The following is a 23,921-nucleotide window of genomic DNA, read 5'->3' on the forward strand; positions in this document are numbered from 1 at the left end:
ATTACAATCTTAGAAAAACTGCAAACTTCAGAGGGTTTTTTTTCTTTCTTCTCACCTTATTAACTGTCCTCAAATTAATAGTCCTCCCCCAAGAAAGGGACACTTCATCTTCTAGGGTCCCCAGAATTTCAGAGTAGGGAGCACTCTCCTAAAGAATAAATACTGAAGATCTACTATGTGTCAACATTGCATGAGCTGGTTAATATCACAGTATATTCATAATGATTTTAGAGTTGGGATGAGTCGCTTGTCTTTTAAGGTAGTTTCACTACGTAGCCCTAGCTGGCTAGAACTGGCAGAGCTCAACCTGTCTCAGCCTCCTGAGTGCTGGGTCTGAAGGGCCATGCACTGCACCCAGCTGGTGGGAAATGCTTTACCAAGCACCTGCAGTGTGAAAGGCCTGGTGCTAAGCACTTTACAAGCATTTTCTGATTTGATCTCAGAACTGCCGGGTGGACGTGCATACCGCTCCGGAGCTCAGGAAACCAAAGCTTAGCAAATGAAACTAATTGGCCCAACCACATGGTGAACATTAGAACCATCATTCAAACCTGTGGCACGCTCTAGAATATGCCCAGTGACTGACATGGACACACCATATGGTTTTGTTTTGCTCATCCTTGAAACTTAAAGCATATATATGGTAGAGTCACATTTTGAAAGACTGACCCATCAATAGATATAAGAAAATAAAGAAATCAAATCCCAATATACAATTTACCCAGTTTGAAGGCTTTCCCTTGTACCAACTCGGTAACCACATCTAATTCTCCTGTTAGTCTATATACAGTCTAAACGTGCATGCAATGCTCATTAAGTAAATGCCATTTCTTCCTGGGACACTCCCACATCACTGCCATGGCTTTGCCTTTCACTTTTATCCAAGTTTATTCATGCGGTTCTTCCATCTATTACTGTGCCTGAGAAATATACCTGAAAACTTGTTTCACAGCCATCAAACTAGAAACGAGCTTTCTGAAACAATGTGTATTTAACATGTCTCTAACTTTTCTCAGCAAGGCCTGCCTCCTCTTCAATCCAGTGTTCACCACGCTCCAGGGGACAGGATGCATATGGAACGTGAACTCCAGATCCACCTTCCCCAGACTAAAAAAGACTCTGACCTTCAAATATCCTTCAAAGGGTCCTTTAACATTGACCCTTGTGTTTTGTTTTCTAAAAACTGAACAGAGACAGAAGCCTTAGACGAACCCTTAGATAAGCGCAGTTATATGGTGTTTGTTCTAAACTTTTTAAAAAACATAACTGAGATAAAAGATGTACATGGCCCAGAGGGAAACGGAGATAGTAATTATCAAGCTAATCTGAAAGCTACAGGGGTCCAGACCTGTAAACCAGCTTCCTCAAGACAGCTCCTAGTTTTTCTTAAAATATGAAACTCTCGATTTAATTTTATTTTTCAATTCCAAACATTTTCAAACCAATTTCAAACATTTATGCAAATACATCAAGTCATTTCTTGAGAAGCTTAACCTTAACAATGTTTTTAGTAGATTCTTTTCTGTTTCCCGACTGTTAGCATATCCATGATATTAGCTAGTGTCTGTAACTTTAAGGGAGGGTTTGCCAACTACTGAGAAGGGAAAGGCAGCTTCTCCTGAAAAACAGGACCGCAACCTGACTTCCTTACAGCACTTCCTACTAAGAGACAGAGAGAAAACAGAAGACCCTTGAGTCAATTGATTTCAAGAAAGTGAAAATGAGAACACGAGATGTGTTGTGACTTTTGTCTGTTTCTTTTAAAAACTGTGGCTGGTGTTTTCATAAACTCATACTTCATATTAGATATGCTTATTCTGCCTCTGTAGTAGTCACACTAACATAAACAACCAAAGAGGCTTGGGTCTCTTAGGCACAATAATCTGAACTGCAATCTCTTGAGACCCCCCTCCCACCCTGCCCCTCTGCACGAAAATCCTACCAAATAAAGGCTACTTTCTTTAAGAGTAACCTTTTTCATCTTTAAGTATAGACTGACAAACCATCTGATTATTGGACTTAGAACTAACCTCATGGAAATGTCACACAATACTCAATAATAAATAAAACATATTAAAACTCCAATTTAGCAAGGGTATCAGCTCTTTAAGAGCTCGTGGTTATCATGGTGGAGACTGCCCTGCCCCTTGGCCAAGCTAACCAGAGGCCAAATTCCTAAGATGCCAGAGCTAAGAGGTCTTGTAGAAGCCCTCTAGAAACTGAGTCACTGAGAGACAAAGTTCCCCCAGAGACATGACAGAAGTAGAGTCCCTAACTGCTTTCTCTGTCACTTCAGCTGTATCATTGTGCGGCCCAGAGTGAAATCTGCCAGTAAACAGAAATACAAGAAAGTAATTCCACTGCCAGGTCACTAAATAATTTAGCACCTAATTTTTCCTTTCTATAGTACAAAGACCTTATGCTCAGAAAGTTACAGTTTAAAGTCCACTAAGTAAAATTGCATCCATATGCAAACATATCCCCTCCTGTATGCATCTTTAAAAATAACAAACAGAAAAATAATTTATCCTCAGTCCCTGGGAAAAACTGAAATTAAAAGAAAGAAGGGAGAAAAATCTAAATTGTATATTTTCGTTCCTTCTAAAAGGATTAAATAACAGAATTCTAAATGGTCTGTTTGTACTTTCCATGCAATATGTAGATTAACCATGAAATTCTGTTTGGGACACTTTGACATCTGTTTTCAGTGCGTTACAATGAAATCTGGGGACTTGATACATACATTTGCTGTAATAAAACTGTCACTAATCAGTGTTTTCCAAAATATTGCCCATAACTATTACTATTCAGTAGTCTCATTTGCATGATCTAATACTGTTGCTGCATCGTGTTTTTCCCTGACAATGTGGTAGCTGGTCCCAGGCACGTGACAGAAAATGGCTGCACACCACTCAGTAATCACAGGCTTTCCACACTCCTCTGCACAAGCGATGCAATCTGTCCTACAATGGACCAATACTTCATCCTTCCTGAGATACGTTTCCTGAAACTGGAGCACCAAAGATGAATTCACATCCCAAGTGTGAAACACTCAACAACAGTAAAGACGCCTACACCGCTGAGGAGAAAGCCCTGCTTCATAGGGCTTGTACCACAGGAGACATAAACATAATCCAAACACAGGAGCCCTTCCAACAAAACCATAATGATGCTTTCTGAACAATGAATGAAAGAGGAGTCTTTCACCAGCATAGGCCATTCCCATGAACTACAGAAGCAGATCAGACCAGACTTTAAAACTAAGTCTGCTTCATGCTACCTAGGACTGACCAGAGGTTGTACCAATGACAGATACCATGACCACAAGTTATAAGGGTTAATATGCATAAAGGTCTCTATTCATATTGCATGCATGTCTCATACATCTACAAGAGATGGATCTTAGCAAAAGAAAAAAAAAATCCAATTCTAAAAATACAAACACAGTATTCACCAAAGAGGAAAACTTGCAAGTTGCTAAAAATATTTTTCTACCTACTCTCATTCTAAATGAATTCCAGATTTTATCAGTATTTGGAACTCTGTTTATATTGCTCGAGTCTAATACAATTTCATTTTGTCCTCCCATGAACTCATCTTAAATCTGAAATATGTTTCTCCATACACATGTTTTATATTATACGAATGTTGGATACAAAAAGCAGATTAACTGTGAGCCCTAATGCTGTGTTTGTTAGTACTGAGAAGTCATCCCAACTGTTCCAAACGGGATTAATGCCGTATAACAAGTCTATTTAATTATTGTAAGACCAGTGATCCTCATATTACTATAAGCTGCTTTTCCCTTATTTGGAGACTGTAAATGGAACCGAAATTGCACATGATAACTACAGGTCATACCCTGAAATATAATGCTTGATGCAGCAGGAATAAAAGAGACATTGCAGCATCCCTGAGACTACAAAACACAGTCAGTGTTTAAGATCCATGTGGATGTTCTCATTGTAGCATCACATTAACTTCCATCAGAAGTGTACACAAAGCTCTTCAAGAGCACTGGGAAGATGCAGTAACAAATGTTACAAGTGTTATCAGCAGCAATCCAGTTTGAGTGCTGAAAACTTGAGGATACACTGTGTTCTAGGAACTCACTTTTATAGATTTCTGTGTATCCTGTGAACAGCAACTGAATGCCAGTATCTTCTCAAGAAGAAAAGGCACACCTCAGATGGTTAGCACTTCTGTACCAGAATCTAACCAAGCTGATCAATGTTCTGATGTGCACACCCTAGTTACCCTTTAACTACTAGACAAATGTGCAACAACTTCTCCTTCTGACCCCTGACTAGATCCTTTAGGTCTATGACAAATACTATCACCAAGCCCTTCATGAAAGGAATGTATTTCTTCTGCACACAGCATCAGCGTAACATATAATTTAAGATGCCCTCTTAATCTCTACAGTTTCCAAACTGCTGTGCAAAGTGAGTGAGGGGAACAGTCCACTGGCCAGAGAGCAGGGCCACCCAGGTGCCCAGGAAGCTGGCACACCAACTTAGCTCTAGGCCCATGGGGAGCCAACCAACCAGAGTCACTGAAGTCAAACACTGATCCCAAATTACCTCATGGCAGGGAGAAGCCAAGGTTTTAACCATTTCTCCCTTGACTTCCTTCCAGTTGTTCTTAGTAAAAGTGAAATCGCTCTAAGCAATAAATACTAACTTCTTCCCTCTAGAGGTCACTTAATTTTCGGAAAGCCACAAAAAGGAGGGGTAGGACAGGCTGACTTGAAGAGTCAGATGGCAGTGAAATCAAAACAATGTAACCAATTAAACTCTCTCTGAGGCTCTGACCCAACCAAGGGTCACGCGACCTTTCAGACTGAGAGTCTCAAGACCAGCAGTTCTATGGTTTTAACCAGCCATCCAACCTTGTCACATCCGCACTTCAGTCCAATCCAATCTAAAATGTAAACGAAGCTCTTCCAAATGTGGGTGACTTCATCTTGATACACAGGAAACTTCCATGTTCCACAGCAGGGTAACAAGTTCACTCCAAGTATTGACCAGGACACTCTTTCTCAAACAAGTGTCAAGCTTTTGATTCCAAAAGTCACAAAGAAAATGATTTTACTCCTTTCCCTAAAATATTCCTAGATGCATCAAGGAAACTCTAGAAAATCTGAGAATTCCTGAATGATACAGTAATTTAAGTGTACTTCAAAACCATAAAGGAATAACTAATTGTATATGACTACCTTCAAAGTTCTTACTAGCAAGAATCTTGCTAGTATTGCTGGAATATTGCTCCCCCCACCCTTAGGATGTTTAATTATTGCTGAAGATGGCTACTATCTCCAAGTGATGAGTACTTGTTTAAACATTCACCCATTCCTTCCCTCTATACTCAGGTAGTCTATAGACTATGCTATATTCTATGCTATATTCCTTCATATATACTAATAATGGCTACTATTAAATGAGCACTTTACTTACATGATTTCACAAATCCTAAAGTAGTCACTAGAAATCCTATTTTATAAAAGAGAAAAATCAAAGTGCATGTAGGGTAAAGGACTTGACCAAAGTTACAAAGCTCATAAAGGCAAGAGAAGAACTGTGTCAATCATGGGCATTTCCTTTGTTTAAGAGACTAAATGTTTGTATACAGCTTAGTTTGTGTCACCTTGACAGAGTCACCTGGGAAGAGGGAACCTCAATCGGAGACAATCTCTATCACATCAGTCCGTGCATGTCTGTGAAGCATTTTCTTGACTGTTATGAGATTACAGTGCACAGTCCACTCTGGGCAGCACCATCCCTACACACGCGGGACTGGGCTATATAAGAAAGCTAACTGAGCAGAGGTCAGGAAAGACGCCAGCCAGTTAGCAGTGGCGTCCCTCCATTCCTACCTGCTTTAGTTCCTGACAGGCCTTGACTATCTTCAGTGGTGAAATGTTACCTGAAAGCAGAAGGTGAGATAAACCCTTTCCTCCCCAGGTTGTTTTATTCATGGGATTTCGTTACTACAGCAACAGAAAACAAACCACAACAGTTTGTGTGCCACCAAAATTCCTGTTTAAACCCTAACTCTGAAGATGATGGTATTAAGAAACACATTTGGTACCAAATTAATTCAGGAGGGTAGACCCCTCTCAAATAAAATTAGTGGCTTGAAGAGAAATTCCAGTGGGTTTTCTAACAAGACTCTGGAGGAGAAGATCAGATCCCAGAAGGTGAGATGCCCAGGGAAGCCCTCCCTGGACTCTGACCGTGGACTAACCCCCTCCAGAACTGTAAGGAAGAAGTAGTTGATAGTCTGTAAGCCAGCCAGTCTGCTACTTCATTACAGGAGTCCTTCTTTACAAATCCTAAGAAAGCACAGGGGAGAAGATCTGATGAACTGCAAAGAAATCCAAAATTCAAAGAATGACATATTTTCATCTATAGCTTAATCACTAATCCACAAATATGAGTAATTGAAAGATTACTCCCTCCTTAATCCACAAATCATCCACCATCTCAATCTGTGCCAGCCCTTTCTTTCTTTTCCTCTAACTTCTCTTCTTGAAACCAAAAGCACTCATGTGCATACCCCAGTACCCACTAATTATCCATGGACCAGAAACTGAATCTCTGCAACTCAACAGCTGAGGTCACTTTAGCAATCTTTAAAGAACTGAGGAATATGTGTGGAAGAACATCACGGATGTTTTTTTTGAAATCCTTCACCCCTCAACTCCACTGGCATGTGACCCACGGGCTCAGTGAGCCACTCCAGGTTAGCATTACCTGTGGGAGGCCCATGAGTGATCAGAAAGGCCTGTGGGCTCATTCCTGCTCTGACAGGTTTCTATAAAGAGAAGAACTCTGGGGCTGCTGATCAGGTGAGGAGGTCCTTGCCCTCTGAACCCTAAGATGTATTATCAACAGGGTTAAAGTTTAAAACCATTCAAATTCCTTGATGTCTGAGCATCCCTACAAGAAGACAGTTTAATACAATCACTCAAAGAATTTTTTTTAAAGAAAGTTTCTCACCTGCTATTTGTTGAAAAAAAAAATGAACAAGAACCCTCAATGCTAGTGTTTTTCCCAGGGCCTCAGTGCCACACTGGGTCTCATCTGTTGGTTCAAACAGTGTGCAGCACAGGAGAAAACTGCACGCTCTTAACTTAAACTTCCTTCTTTCCTCTAATAATTTAAAAATAAAATGTAACAGTTTGCATTTTAAACATTTAATCTGGCAAATATAGGAAAAATCACGAACTATAATGTCATATTTGGCAACGAAAAGATTAGTAGGATAAAAATATCTGTGTTTTAACGTTTCAGAAGACATTTCCAATATTTTTAAAATAAAATTATTTCACTGCCTTGAAGGGAACCAAGGTAAAATTGGCCATTTTTGAACATGGGGTTTTTATGAGGAACAGCAAAACAATTTTATACTCATTAAGATAAACAATTAACCTTATATACTGCCAAAAGTCCCCACTGAAATAAAACATCCTATTTACTTCTATGGATCACTACTACGTCATGAAATTTAACCATTTACCTCAATAAGAAAAGGTTTCCCTTAAAACTGTAACCTATTGCGGAAGACAGTATACCCAGTTTAAAGCGCTCATTTCTAATCTTTCCAGAGTGGACAATAACGATAATGCCAAGTTTAAGCTAGTTGTCCTGAGATTAGGGACCGAGTAACCACGTGCATAACTAGATCTGTCACTTTAACCTATACAATGACAATAAAATGCTTTTATTGTAACAGCTAAAAGTGTTGAAAAATAATAATTAAGGAAACCATAAATGGAATGGACTAAGAAGTAAGCCTCAGAGGAATGGGGGAAGGACACTGTGACAATTCAACACAAAACACACAAGTTGGAAACCCACAAAGAATTGATTCAAATCCCTCCAGATTCCAGAACACAATCCCCCACCTCCATAACCAGCAAGGCTGCACAATCCCCCACCTCCCATAGCCAGCAAAGCAGCAAATTTGTCCCCATCACTGTCAGCAAACAAAGGAAAGTCACTTTTGCAGCCAGACCATGTCAAACAGAAGATGTAGCTACTGAGGAGGGACGCCTTGAATCCACTGGTGTGTAAAGTATGGGCTGGGGCCTGTTTGTCAGCTATTACCATAAAAGAATAAGAGGAAACAGTGACATGGCGGCACAATGCAAAGGTCAAACAGCTCACAGCCATTTCATGACCCAGACAAGTCAAGGTCAAGGGATTCAGGTAGCAACTTAGCCAGGGCATAAGTTACAGCCCAAATGAATTGTTTTAACACATCAGCTTTGGTCAATTAAACCTAACAAGGCAAGTTGCATCCCGTAGCAGGGTTCCTGACACCGAGGCCAGAAGCTGAGACCAACCTCATAAAACAAGGCTTTTAACATAGCATAGCAAATTTAGGCTAATCCATCCAGAAACTGCAGATGTCAGAATAATAAAATACAAGTTGTCCTAAGCAAGAACATTGTTCACACTTTACAATTCACTAATAGATGGGTCCAGCCTTCACACCGGCATTCACACAAACACAAGTAGAGTCTACAACTTACATGAATTACCAAATACATTTCAAGTAACTTCAGTAACATCTCTATTTCTGGTCAGATTTTATTTTCCCTACTCTCAAGCCATTACTGTTAAAACTATTCCATGTTTGTCTGCATTTTTCCAATATAAACGTACAAAATCAAGCTTTTCAAAAAAAAAACTATTTTCCTTCTGTATCAGAGTATATATTGCTTAATAGTAATTAATACCTGTTAAATACTTTTTCCAGTTTTATGGAAGATATATTTGATTTATATAATATCAAATTTTTCTGTGTATTAAAAAAAAAAACAGTGCTTAGTACTTATTCAATTCCGTACTTTGAGAAATACTTGAAGGTAACTGTAACTTTAAAACTGCATGAATTTAGCGTTTACGGATTTTTTTCAAAGGCAGTTCCTATTTCACTTTGTACTTGTCCGAACAAATTCTGTTTTCTGATTGTGCTGTATCAGTAACTTAATGCATGCTCTGAAGTGCCTTAAAATGGGATTCTGAAAATACACAACCTCCAGGCAACTTTTCAGCTCATAAAATTACTTCATCCATCACTTCATATTCCCAATTATACAGTCTTTATTCAAGGTTCTTTAATTTGTCTGTGATTCATCAACAGTGTCCTGCTTCAACTATCATCACCAACAGAAAGACTATGTGTCTAAGTGTTTTATTATAAACAATGTATTGGTACACAGGAATGGCTGGCTGCACTCCCCCCCCCCAATAGACTACTGTTTTACTTAAATTATAAGAATTTTATTTTTTTAATGTGTAGCCCTTAATTCAGCCTCAAGGTCTCTCCACCTCCCTGGTTAATTGGTAGCCATTTATCTGAATAATGTAACAGCCAACAAGCCCAACCACTCAGGTGTTATTAGCCTCGCATCCTGTAACTTTCAGTTAATACAAGCTAATCCCACAAACTCACTCCTTGCTGAACACACTCAGTTCTCACAAGCTCCCCTACAATTTGATGATTCGATGTTCTCTAAGCCAAATCCTAACGACCAAATTCTGTTAAATTAACCACAGCACTTAATTAGAGTTCAAGAACCTAAGAAGTTACTTTGAAATGAGACAATGTACCACACTGCCACAGAAAAGTGGGCCCAGCAGCAGAGGAAGTACCACTCCTCACCGTGCTCGGTGTGAGACAAGCCACTGGGCCGACGTGAGTTTTCAACCACATAACCATGGGGCCTTGGGTTCTCCCTTGGAAGGATGGAAGAGAAGAGACTGAACAGCTTACTTTGAAAGTTCTGCTAGCTACTCTGCCACAGTGTGTGTGCTGACAAAACTCCCACAGGGTCATGAGTTCAATTCCCATTACCGCTGCACTATAAAATGCTATTCTTTCATAAACTAGAAGAAACTTTATCGAAGCTACTTTCCGAAAGGAGCCCGGCCTTGTTCTGTGCATCATGTGCAGCTAGTTAGTGCTGATCACTTCCAGTGGGAGACATATCATGTGCAGCTAGTTAGTGCTGATCACTTCCAGTGGGAGACATATCATGTGCAGCTAGTTAGTGCTGATCACTTCCAGTGGGAGGCGTGCGTGCCGCCTCCACTCCTCAGAAGCCTCCTCCAGATATGGCAGGAACTACTACTTTGAAGGTAAGTTTAGTTGTCCTGAGGTCACTGTGATAACAAAAAACGAAAACTAAGGCATCTCAGCTACTAGCAACTGCAGAGAATTCAGACTCAGCCATGAACACCTTCATCTTGAGGTGCTGCATTCTAACTGTTCAGCAGAGACAGCAGAAATGCCACACAACAAACAGACTTTTTCGTGTTAACTTAGCAGAATCAAGGCTCATGAGAATAAAGACCCTACTAAGTTGACTATCTTAGATTGTTTATTCAAACTGGAATACCATATTAAAACGAAGGAAAGTCGATGGATATTAAATCTTTTATTTCCTTTTGGCAATTTGTACTCAAATTCCAAATTTAGGGTAGAAAAAGCCACTTACACTTTAAAATCCTACTGAATCCTTCATAAACCTATACTTCTGCATTTGGATGCGCTTATGCACACCGGAGGTCTCCAGGCCATATGTCACTGTGCTGAGCAGGGTGCTAGCCTGTATAATACCCAACCACCCTCCCTGACACTACGGGCTTCAGTGCCCCCAGATTACTATCATTCCTGTGCAATGAACACAATTTTGATTCTCACTCGAGGGAGACACAGAGTACAAAGTGTGTGACTCCAAACACTCAAAAATCTATACACATATTTTTTTCACTTCAAAACATTCTGTTCTCTAAAAGGGAGAGAGGACAGGGTAGGAAACCAAGTCTAAAGCTTATGCCTCCATAGGATGCCTTACCACCCTTTCCTGCCTTCAGAAAATCCTGCCTTGCATCATTTATTTGAATACTTGAAAACACTAATTGTAACAAATGATGTTCCTATCACCATCTCTTGTCGCTCCTGTGTTCTCTTCCCTCTGCCGTTGAAAAGCAAGACCATATTAACAGCAATGCAGAAGCTTGCCTCGCCATATCAGGACACAGATGCCAACCTTTCCAGCTGGCAGCCAGGGCCTCAGGATTTAACTCTTGAGTTGTCTAGCAAAGCTATCTTGGGGCAGGGGCACCATGGCACAGAGGGTGAACTTCTGGCCCCATGGACTCTGTTTTGTCCTTATCAGTGGGAAAATTGCTAAGTATCTCATTTTACAATATATGTTCTAACAAAGGTCTCATTAAGCCTAGGGGCAAAACATACCAACAAGAGCCCTCCTTTATCTTGTGAATTGTGTATGAAAAAGAATGAAAACAAATGCATACCAGGGTTCAGGAGTTCAGTCAAGGACAGGGTACCAGGATGGGAAAACTTAAAACAGCATTTCCCTAAATCAAATACACATCCAAAGTATTTATGCTACACACAAATTCATGCTCTCTGGTGTCACAATGCAAGCCCACCAAATCACCGCGCAGAGCTGCCTCACTTAAACAAGTTATGAAAGCTTATTTTCTCCCACAATGGGAAATACCTGCAAATGAAGTGAAAATTATTAAAATGTTAAAATGTGCTGTCAACTTGCAAACAATTATCTATTTAAGCTTTTCATAAAGAAATAATTGTTACCCAGAAGGATTCTAAGCTGCAGTAGCTGAAGGAGGAAAATCACTCTCTACATGTTCGTCCTCACTAATACCATGTGACAAGCAGGAAGGGTTCTGTTTCAAAGACAATAATGATTACAACTTCCCTTCTGAGCAAGTCCCATGTTTCACTACTTCAGAATACGCCTCAACTATGACATAGCTTAACAATCAAGCTAAAAAAAAAAAAAAAGAAAGAAAGAAAAAGAAAAAAAAGAAAGCTGCCCTGTGACGATGGATCACGATTAACGCTAAGGAGCCCCAAGACCGAAGGAAGCTCCTTGTTCAGGATGGAAGTGAGCTACCCTGTGGAACCCAGCCATACTCCAAAAACATATCTAATAAGAGTGGAAAGTAGGGGCCAAAACTCACTGAAGCTGACTTGCTTTAAACTCCCATCTGCTAATTCATAACAGCAGACACTATCTCTAGAGGTCTTTAAGCTTTGTGTTGTGACCTCTCGTTTCTTTAAAAACCATCTCTGGCTCAGAAAAAACCCAGTCCTTGTTTTTCCCAGCAGCCCTTTACACGCCCCCCACCCCACCAGCAACCCTGCGTCTTCTGGCTCCAGACTGGACACAGTCTGGCGACTCAAGGCCTCCCATAAGCCACACTTCCTTCTGTGTATGTGTAGCCCTTTGGGTAGAACGCTAATCCTTCTTATTAATTAATGAGATAATAGTGGTTAACAGGGAAGCAATATTAATGTTAACTATCTAGGAAAGTTGAACCGAAATTATTTTAGCTTTACAGTTGTTGCCTGTTCCCCCCTCCCCCGCCCACCTCGAGCCTCACACTCCCCCAGTTTGTGGAATTGTGTACGAAGAATGTTTGCAATATCTTGTTGCAGCATTGAAGAGGTCAGGAGTGATTTATTTATATCAGACTTTAGCATGTACTTCCCTTATTAGGTTTTCTGCTTTTCACATGTTCATTGTACACATTGTTAACTAGAGGGGGAAGTGAGGGCCTCCCAATAAACTACTAAAAAATGAGGAGGTTTAAAAACTGAGAGAATTATTAATTGAATAAGAAATAAATAGGCATGTAACTGAAAGCAAGAGTCAGTTATAATGGGTGTACTTTTGCATCACTACACTGAGCATGTCCCCACACTTGACACAGCATCCCCTGTACTTTATAGGACGATACGTCCTGGGAAGGTGGACTGCACAAGGCTTGCTGGTTTTCATTTTGTTTTCTTTGCTTTGTTTGGATGAATGCAATAACAAAGACAATCTGGGGACTAGGTACCACCTGCCCAACCATCATTGGACATTTTAATATCTTCGGGGATATGAAGCCCATTTTAGAATGATTTTTTCCTTAATTTGTCACAATCTTTTTTTTAAGCCTTTGGAGGGAGAAAAGGGAAGGGTTTTCTATTAGCCAAGCTCTGCTGCAGCAGAGGAGCACGAAGCTTTCATTCAGGGATTGTCAAAAACTTTCCAGTGTGCCCACTGCAATGCGGATGCCAACCAACGAATCAAAGGCATTCAGCAGCTAGACAAAGAGGGTCTGATGCCAACCTCGGTGCCACTGGCAACCATTATTGGCATCAAACACAGTGTCTGCCTTTTTTTCCCCCTCGCCTGGCACTTCACAAACAAAATGGCGGTTCTTGTAGCAACGGAACAGCCGACTTGCAGCCCTCTGAGCCAATAGCATCAAATGATTTCTTATGGCCTTAAACACAGCTACTCCCCAAATCAGTCAACAAATGTTAGGTAAAACGAAGGCATATAATTTCATAAGTAACTATATTTCATATGACCCTTCACTAATGTGAATAAAAGAATAAAATGGACTGAATTGCGGTCAACCAGGCTATATGAAAGGGAAGACGCTGAGTAACAAAGACATTGAGCTTTGAACAAAATGTTGCCCTGTTATACAAAAACCTGATAAACTACATATCAAAAATGATTTCAAATTATATAAATCTCTCCCAAAAACTATATCAGATGCAGATGTAGCATTACAGTTCGTGTCAAAGCCTCAGTAACTCTTTCCACATTTCAGAAAAGATGATGTTGCTGGGGAAGGAGAAAGGATACGTGTGGGTCGAACCAAGAGAGGAGGGAGAAAGAGAAGCAACGGGAAGTTGGTCGACAATGGAAGTTTATTATCAGTCCGTCTCTGTTTCGTCTTCCATTAGAGACGAAGCATGTGACCTGCAAATAGCCAAGAGGACTATTGACATTTCTAGATCTGGAAATTGTCAATATATTGTAACATCACTCCACACTGTAATGCGGATGCCAGCTAACAAATCACAGGCATCCTGAGCTAAACAAAGAGGGTCTGATGCCAATCCTGGTGCCAGTGGCAACCATCTTTGGCATTCTCTCTGTTCTTCCTCCTGTTTTTCTCCCAGTCCCTTATAAGGGGATAGGAAGGATAAGGGGACGTCATTTTGTTGCTCATTCTGATATAAATTTTCTTTTCTGTGTTAATTCTTCCTTCATGTTTTCCTCTTTTCTTTATCTAATTTCTAAAGTACAGTAAGTATGATTTCATGTACTTAGAGGAGAAATAAAAAAGTTGTAATGTGAGACGAAGCACCCAGGGTGTTTGTAGACTTATCTTTGAGAATCTTCTCTCTTTACTCAGCTACTGTGCAAAATGACAGTCAACTCACAGTTCACAAATAAAAGATATAAATCTTGAAAAAGAGAAAACAGGAAAGCGCTGGGCTGTGACTCTTGTAAGAAGTGGCCAGATGATGGGAGGGCAGGTGGCAGAGTACAGGGAGAATACCAAAACGTTTTTTCATATTGTATCAATATTTTATCTGAAAACACAGTCACTAAGATTTGACTCAAAGCATCATGATTATCGTGACCACTAGTGTCATGCAATATATATATATATGTGTGTGTGTGTGTTATATTTTTTATTTTTTATTTTTTCAATCTATCTTCCTAAATCCAAAGGATAGTGTCTATTGTCAGCCCAACAAAACTAAGAAATCTGGCTGCCTGCCCTGGGATAAATTGGCATCTCTGTCCACTTAGTGCCTAACCATCAAGAGTTAAAGGGGGAACATTGCACAGATCTTCCTTCCCGACTAAAGAGTTGTTTGACCCACTTTGCAAAACTTTTCCTTCTAACCAGAGACTTTTACAACACTTACAACACGTAGTCAATCCAACACATGCACGTAGCCCACCTTAAAATGCCGCCTCTGAGACAGCTGTCAATCAAATTGTCAATGTGTTAATAAGTTTTTATTTTAGGACATTAAGGATGAAAATATATATTTTCCCACTCATCATTACTTGAATTTTAGTCCTAAACACAGGGAAATAACAGATGTGGTGTTTCTGTTTGTTAAGAGACAACACTTCCAAATGATGATATCCAACATTGTTATTTAAAATCAAAGTAAGGAACTGGAGATGACACTCAGTATTTCTCCAGAACTAATTCAAGAGAAAATCAAGGCCAAGGGCACACAGTAAGTTCTACACCGAGGTCTGAGTCATAAGATAAGTTTCCTCATCTCACTTTTCTGGATGACAATAACGTACCTCAATTTATTAAACCCCATATTTATATAATGGGCATTGGATAACTGTCTGCCACCTGGCTATCTACAGGCCATCTCCCCTCCCACCAGGCCAAGTTCAGAAGTGACCCACCATCTGTGGCAGCCCAAAGTCCAGGCCACTTTCCGTATGAGGCTTTCCTATGTGGTGGACTGTATCCTGACACGCTGATTTGAAGAAAACAAAGTCAAAAGTCTCACCTTCTTAAATAAAAACAGCAACAACGAAGACACATAGTTCATTAACCCAAAGCTCCCTGGCACCCCCCCACCCCCACCCCACCTATCCCGCACCATCCAGGTGACATTTACAGCACCCTTTATCGAGGACTGTAAACACGGGCCGGCACGATGCCTCTACATTCTTTTGAGATTTATTTTAAACCAGTGTAACCAGTCCACTTTCTGGTTTGCTCTGTGATGCTCTGTGAAGAAAGCTGTGACTTCTTCTTCTTTGGGAAGCTTTATGAATTTGCATTCAAGCCAACTAATAATAGAAAGTGTTCCCTGGTCACTCTGGGAAAGTATTATAAATTATTCAAACTAGAGCTGTGTCCCTTTAAATCTACAGTGCACACGGCACAATCGAAAGGACGTGCTGCTAGAAATATGGAAACTACATGAATCTAGACCTCTCTGCCAGATATGTATTTCGATAATGACCAGCTTAGATATTTTGTAATAGTAAAAGCTAATTTGATTTTTTTTTTTTTTTTTTTTTTGGTACAGCCACCGCCAGACTCCTGAACAAAGTTCATCTGCCTCGTTAGGTAAGAGACTGGTACAGAGATTATTAAACCGTGCTTTGACTGCCATCAGATGTTTTCAGATGGTGGTGGAAAGCAACCCAGCACAGAAAGCAGGGTGTAGTCAACTGTGTTTCTTAGACTACCCCGTGTCTGACTGTCCTTTCGGTCGTCCTTCAAACGCAGAAGGAAGCCCTTCCAGGTAGGGAGGCTCCATGTCCATCATCATAGCTCCCACATGACCATGGACATAGAGTACAACTGGGCACACCAAGGCTCCCAGAGGGGGCAGAGGACATCTGGAGGCCTCCAGGACGCTCTGGTCCAAGCCAGAGATCCCCGTATCTGGAGGTGTATGTGCCGTGTTTACCATGCTAGAAGAAAGAACAATCTGCTCCTACCTTGCTCCTGCACGTAGTATGCCAAAAACAAGTCAAGCTCCTTAACTGATACTGTGATATGGTGTGGCTGGACACAAAGTGCTGGGTTCGTGCAGTGCGGGGACTTCATCAGTCGCTCTCCATCGGTACTCTCCAAAGGGATGCCTTTGAACAGGATCACCATGACTAGATCCAGACGCCAGACTTTGTCTGCCTGTCGCAGGCAGTCGATCCTCCTAATCTTACCCTTCTGGTCTGGATTGGATAAGACACAGCACGGGTGCTTCTTGCCAGTCACGGTAAGCACAAAGTCCTCCCGGTACTCCTGGCGGATATCTTTACGCAGCTTGGCCAGAAGCCTGGATGCCCACTTCTGTTTGATCTCAGGCTTTTCACTGAGCAACTCATCTTTGACTGCCCTTTCTTCATCCTTCGACATTCGCTTCTCATGCTTTTTAAAGTACTTGCGTTTTCGAGCCTGCAGGTTGAACCAAGTGTAGGCGATGGCACGGACGTGTGGAAGAAGCGCCTCGATGAATGGGTGGAATTCATCCTGCAGAAGATGGGGAAGAAGAACTGGACAGTCAGTCTAATTTCCAGTGATAAAAAAAACAGAAAAAAAACAAAAACAAAAAACAAAAGACACAATCTCCCAACTCAGCACAAAAACTTACTTTCAAAAAAAAATAACATTATTTTCACATTTAAAATGAACAAAAGAGCAGATCAAGAAAAAAATAAAGTATACCCTCTCTCCACCAAAATTCATAAACTGCTTCTCTCTCCTGCAGAGAAAATAAGGTTTTATTTTGTAGTTCTGCTCCGGTCCTATGCCCCTTGTTCCCATCTCACTGCCTCGCATCTACATCCTTTAAAATAAGGCGCATGGCACCAAATTTAATATCTAAATATTTGATTGACCAAATAGCTATGTAGTACCATTTCACAAGGAGCACAGTGGTTTGTTTTTGTTTTTGTTTTGTTAAATCGGAGCAGAGCTTCTCAGAAGGCAGGAGCGATGGCACAGTTCATTTCTCTTCTCTGTGGTACAGAAACACAAAGCAGCAGATGCCCACTGTAATGCCACAGTTCCCGCTTCAGAGTATGCTCTCAGCAAGAGGCTGCTGGGGGCACAAAGAGCATGCGCCATTAAACTTGATCCATTTTCTTATCAAACGTCCAACATTCCAACACTGAAACAGCACCATTCCAAGAGTGGTCACGAGAGAAACCAGTATGCAGCGAGGGAAAGTGGGCAAAGGACACAGCTTGGCTATCAGTGTTCTGAACACAAGGTTTCCGTACTCCGAACAGTGCATTCTCTCCCTGCACCTCCAACCTTAGCTTCCAGCATGACGGGTTTCTCCAACAGACTCACTCTGAAGCCCCACGGAGTCAGTTAATTTGTTAACCGATCACACGAGTATGGCAATTATTCAAAGCCCTTAAAAATCAATCTGAGGCGAACAATGAAAATTCGCAACTTGGCACCAACTTTCTACTCTTTGTTTCTCTGAATGCTGTGGCACAGTGACACCAGGAATGCACCCTAGCCGGTCACTGCTTTTGTGGAATCCCTACAGTTCATGTGCTGCACAGACGGAACACGGGGCAGGGCCATGGATTCACACATACATGTGCTTGGGAGACCGTAAGCTCCCAACTATATGACTGTGAAGAAAGTGATTTACCTTGAGGCCCAGCATTTTTTTTTTCTGTCTGTTTTATCTGAGCCTTTTAAAGGGATGGGGCTGTCAGGCATTGTATGCAGATCATCTCTACCTACAAATATTTCAGGTTACTTCCAAATGGAGTCAGTGTTTCACTACTTCCTGACTTAGGTAAAGCCGGCCATCTAAGCTCAGACCTATTGCTGTTCAGAGAGAAAGAACAGCATCCCACACATGTACACTATGTGACTGCAACAAGCCATGCACTGAGGCACAGGAGAACTCCATCACAACCATTTTTTCTGGTCATGTTGACTGTTCTGTCATCCAAACCACAAAATAAGTTTCTCTAATAGGTCATATCCCAAGCCAGAATTTACTTGCTTGGGTTAGTTACTCTGAAGCATGTGGAGTGAAGAGTCTCACAAAGTGGCTAATTTCATAAGATAAAGGTGTTCAAAGTAAACTAATGACATCCCAACAAAGAAGCCGCCCCAGAATTCTGATCTCCATGGAAGCCTTTGTAAGATAAAATTCAAGGTTTGAGTGCAGAAGACTACAACATATTAGCAGTCTGCGGTTCAGACCCAGAACAGGTATATTTCTCCCCTAATCAATAATGCAGTTATCGAGTATTCTGACATATTGCCGACTAAGAATGAGTCAAATTTTTATAATACAGAATGTAGCTGATGACATCGCAGCATGAGGCATAGCCAAATGCCATGGAGGAAATTAAACCGATCAGTACTTTCCAGCAGAGATTTGAACAATTCAGTTACTATGTGGGCACATTAAAGGGGACCGTGGAAAGAGTTAAACCACAATCTGCTCTTTGTGTGGGAAGGCAGCCCTGCTCGCAGCAACCACAGCCCATGAGAAGACATCCCAGCCCCGTACACTTTCTGATGCCATGCTCTGAGCTCCCACTGTAACTGTAAAAACTTTGTTCATCCCCTCCCTTCAAAATATATGCAAAAGGGAAGGCTGTCTGCTCAAGGAAATGTGGGCTGAAATGGGCTTTCTGGACTCACTTCCTATGATCTGACTTTTACTGTGATTTACTGATACGATTTAAAAACATGCATCTACGCTTCTGTAAATGAGAAGTGGAGGAGAGTACTTTGCCCTGCCCCTTTTACCCTCACCACGCTGCGTAAAATGCACCATTATTTAATGGCTATTAAGCAATCCAGGAACACTGAAGTACTTAGATGCCTAAATACTATGTTCAGTGACATTTCATTTTCTTATATGCACATCAAACGTAACTTCTGATTAAGTAGTTTTGAGATTTGACGCTCGACAATAAACAACATCATCTAACATATAACAAATTTTAAATTCTAAACAACTGTATCACACCACAAGGATGCCAATTTGTAAGTTGAATTTGGAAACTCATAGCCGGCTTGGAAAAAAAATAATACTGTTTTACTGTTGTCTTGGGTTTGCTGTTACTGACGGCAAGTATTGTTTTAAAATATTAACTTCTTTTATTGATAAACAGAAGTGGCAAACTTTCTCAGCCCACCAATTTGCCTTAATATCTTTTGGAGCTTCCTTATCATGTAGATTCAACTTTAAGTTGAACATTTACTTCAGAAGAAAACATGCCATCCCAAAATGATAATGAGTGCAGATAGGCAATGTTCATATATACTTTTGGATCTCATGTCTAAATGTCATTGCCTATGTGTGACTGCTTTCTAGAGCTGCATCATAATATATTCTTAATAATTTTAAGTGGCATGTATCGGGAAAGTGGCTGTCCCCACATGGAAAAAACAAACAGGATTAAGGCATTCGAATATCCTAACTAATGGACTATCACAATCACAAGAAATTATCAAAATTGCTTTTAAAATCAAATCATGGAGGTGATTTAACATTTAAAGTCCCTACACTAAGATATATGGACAAGTTGACTCAGAATTTTCCTTAAAACACATGGATGTCCAGTGAGAGTCTTTTTTCTTATAAAACTTTCCCGTGTTGAAGTAAATTGATGGAATAAATAGACAAGTTAAAGTTCCAGATATAAACATAAAAATATATTGCTTAACTAGACTTATTCATTCTACTTCACGGAAACAATAGTTTCCATGAAAGGGTTGGAAAACTGGCCCACCGTAGTGATGGGAGAGTAAATAGTGTGTGCTCCTGCAGCCTCATCGCTATGTAACAATAAACCCTGAAAAAATGCTGAAAGAAGTTGAATGGCAATGAAAGAAAAGCATCATCATGCAAACTGAGGGTTGCACCAGATGCTTGTGTGCAGAGAAAATGAAATATCAAAACAGAGACGTTCCTTAATTTTCATTTTATTCATACTGACCTACAAATACTGATTTATGATGATACTACATCAAGCCATTTTGCTAAATATGTTTAATGGTAGCATCATTTAAATTAGGATTTTAAAAAACCTAAATGCGTTCATGTAAAACCTGAGGTACTTCTTAAAGTTTCTAACAAATTAACAATGAAGTTTACTTTGTATCTATATGTCTCAAAGCAGGTTGTGAGGCAGCTATCATGCTCCTGCGACATAAAACTAAACTACTCGTCTGATACAAAAGTAACACTTTAATATTTGTTCACTTATGCAATTCTTTAAGTTACCTACAAAGTAATAAAGTGACTGTAATTGAGAATTCTAAAACTGAAGCTCCTTCTCTGAGAGGCCTTAAGTTCCAAAACAGTGCTAATACATCAACCCAGATTTATACTGCTAAAATAACAAAGACTATGTAGTCATCATTCTGAATTACTGTTGGTAAGTATGTGTCCGTGAATAGCAACGTGATAGCTGGGTGATTGTGCAGGGCCCTAACATCCCATGTGTCAGGATTCTGCAATAGTAGTTCCAACATTCACAAATTAAGATGGAGCTGGTGACTTTCTAATGCTTATTTAGGAGAGACAAAAAATGCAATGCAATTGTTAGCAGTTCCCCCCAAAACAAGTGCTGGAAATACAAATATGGAGTTGCACGCCGATTGTCCAGTCCTTCTCAGGTAAGAACAAGCTAGGCCATGTCTGGTGAAGGAATAGCTTACTTCAGTCTGCTTCCTTTAATCACAATGTAGGAAGAATAGAAATGCTCATGGTTTTCCAGAAAGAGATGGAAAGAAAGAAAAAAAGAAAAAAGAAGAGCCTGCAGATGAATAAATAAAAGAAACTTTTACCACTAGGGTGTTGTGTTGTACCTGAGCTCAGGCTTTCCTATCCCTGGGTTACTGTCATTCCCAGCTTCTAAAATACAAATAACTCAAACAACCCATTTTTCCAGTTTTGTTAAATTTAAAGTGCACGTCTACTTGCTTAAAATAGCCATATCTAAGTTAATCATACTCAGATGCCAAACAAAATATAAACAATAAAAAATGTGTCAGCCAAAAAGCTACAGGGCTGTGTCCAATCACCGAATGCCCCTTATCGTTGTTTTCATCTTCATTCACAATTTATGAATGCCGCAGTCCTTTTGAATCACAATGGTTTCTAATTGTCATACAATCGAAATCTTAATTATTTGTTCATTATAAAAATGCATCGTCATAATATTAGTTTTTAAAAACTTTAAGACAACCAAAACTAGACAATTCTGTTTCGCTTTTATGACAATGTCGATGAAAATTTTCAATGACTAGTCTAGATTCATACTATTTAAAGTTGGGAGTAAACTGTCGCATAACTTTCAAGGCTGAATTAACTGCTGTAAATTAACAGTTCTGGACTAAGCTGTTTAAGCTATCATAGGTTGGTGAGTTCGTCCGGCATCCATGGAAAGATGAAAGCGCGCCCAGGTAAGTCGCTGGGATCTGATCACTTTTTCATTTTACAATCTGATTGAAGGGACAGAAACTGGTCTGGGTTTCTAGGTATAAAGACAGCGTTTTACCTCCTAACATTCATTGTTCCTTAGGGCAAATTTCCAAGTTTAAAAAAAAATGACCTCACTTTTCTGCCACTACTTTATGCCTTGCGAGCAATGTTCAAATATCATCAACTGAACAAGTCTCACTTTTAAAACAAAAGTGTCCTAAAAATCCTAATAATTCACCACAAACAACTCAACTCCGGTCAGGATAAAGATCGCCTCTGAAGTGAGGTCTCTAAAAACCCAAAGTGTGGGTCACTGTAGGACAGGACCTTGGGTCCCCAAATACGCAAAGTAATAGGTCCTTTGGACCACCACCTAGACCGGCGGCGTCACCCGCCCACTGCGGGCAGCTGAGTCCAAAGGCGCTCAAGCCTAGTTCTCAGCCCCTTGCCCAAGAGTCCCTCTACAGCCGCTCCCAAGCCGGAGTCCGCCCTACACACACCGGCCGGGGAGTGAGGGTGCCGCCGCGGCCACCACCGCCGCCGCCGTCGCCGCAGGCTCTGGGGGGGCGGACAGGGGCTCATGGCCACAGGTCTCGGCCCGGCCCACCCTAGCAGCCTCTCCCGCCCGGTGCCGGCTCTCCCCGCTTGGGCGCTGGGATGGGCGCACACGGCAGCCGTGGTCCCACGCCGCCCGCACAGCCTACCGCAACTCCAGCACTACTTGTCGGGGAAGACCAGGGTGTGCCAAGGTTAGGCAAAGCCTTTGAGGGTCTGCAGCACTAGAGCAAGAAGACACAACAAAGACGTCTGGGGCCAGAGAAAGCTCGAGAAAGCGACCGAGATAAGTACCTGAGTGAGACAGATGGGAGAATACATCATGACTTCGCCTTAAAACGCACTTTCCCGGAGATGCCCAAGAAAATCTTCGAGAAGCAAGGATTTCATCTATTCATTTTACAGTCATCTGAGCCCAGCGATGCGATCAATCAGAACGGGGCTCTGCGCCGGATCACCGCAACTTCGCAACAAACCCAGTCCTCCTTAAATAGCCAAAGATTCAAGTTCACTCGGCGAGCTAGATTTCCCGGGGTGAAATCCAATCTACACTTTTAACCCTCTTGCGGTTCGCGCGCGCCGGCCGAGCTCTCCGAGGCCGCCGCCGCCGGTGCAGGCTGCTGGTCGCCCGGTTTAAGGGATTTGTTTTCTGTTTTGCAGTTGCTGTTGTTGTTGTTGTTGTTGTTGTTGTTGTTGTTGGGGGCTTGGGGTGCGAGGGTTCGGTGTGGGTTGGATTGGGGTGGTAGTGAGTGGTGAAATGCTTTTTTAAAAAAAAAAAGGCGGGGAGGGGGGCGCAGGAGGCCGGGCGGTGGGGAAAGCGAGGAGAATGTGTCACCGCGCTGGGAAAGTTCAAGGTTACCGCCGCCAACACTGCAGCAGGATCCGGGAGTGGCGATCGCAGGCGAAACTTTGCCGCGAGCCGACCATGTGTGTGCGCGAGGGGGAGCGCAAGCGAGTGCGCGCGGGTGGCGGGGCGCGCGCCGGAGAGGGCCGGGTGGGGGTGGGGAGGGGGGAGCAGGGAGAGGCCGGGGTGAGGGAGGGGACGCAGGCGCGGAGCTCCCGGGCGGAAAAGCCTTTGCTGCGCTCCTGCACCGCCGCACCGCCGCCCGCCCGCCTCGCCCCGCGTCTGACCCGCCGAGCGTGGACTCCGCTGCCGGTGCCGCTGCCCACAGCCCACGGAAGGGATCGGAAGGACCTCCTGAAAAAATCCCAAACGATAGATCCCGCTTGGCTGCAAACTCCTCTTTTCTGTTCTGGGCGCTTTCCCCCTCCCTCTCTCGCTTTCTTTCCTTGAAAAACTTGCAAGTTGAAAGATTCACCGGTTCCACCCTCTGGACCCCGCTCGAGCTCTCTCCAAATCAGACTTAAGGATTGTTTTATTATTTAATTACACAATCACCGCTTTACTCCTCCTCCTCCTGCAAACGCGCGTTCCTTTTGCACCAGCCTCTCCACACCCCCCGCCCCCCACCTTCCTCCTCCTCCCGCGCGCCTCCCCCAGCCCTCGCGTCTCTCCCCCTCATTCGTTAAAGGTATCA

At 41.8% G+C, this 23,921-nt stretch overlaps 1 protein-coding gene across 5 annotated transcripts in view; it reads right to left on the reverse strand.

The window, feature by feature from the left end:
• Nfib (nuclear factor I B) overlaps positions 1–23,388 on the reverse strand; it is a 212,297-nt gene extending 188,909 nt beyond the window's left edge. For 2 of the 5 annotated variants that reach the window (XM_052176682.1, XM_052176681.1), the window contains exons 1-2: positions 22,678–23,388; positions 16,352–16,883 (exon numbers count right to left, since the gene is read on the reverse strand). In XM_052176682.1, the coding sequence (XP_052032642.1) occupies positions 16,352–16,883; positions 22,678–22,707 (562 nt within the window). In that variant the 5' untranslated portion in view covers positions 22,708–23,388. The remainder of the gene's footprint in view (positions 1–16,351; positions 16,884–22,677) is intronic. The other 3 variants (XM_052176684.1, XM_052176683.1, XM_052176685.1) reach the window with 3 other exon arrangements.
• Positions 23,389–23,921: the final 533 nt, after the last annotated feature.

The sequence above is a fragment of the Apodemus sylvaticus genome, chromosome 3, assembly GCF_947179515.1.
Source record: "Apodemus sylvaticus chromosome 3, mApoSyl1.1, whole genome shotgun sequence".
Taxonomy (NCBI): domain Eukaryota; kingdom Metazoa; phylum Chordata; class Mammalia; order Rodentia; family Muridae; genus Apodemus; species Apodemus sylvaticus.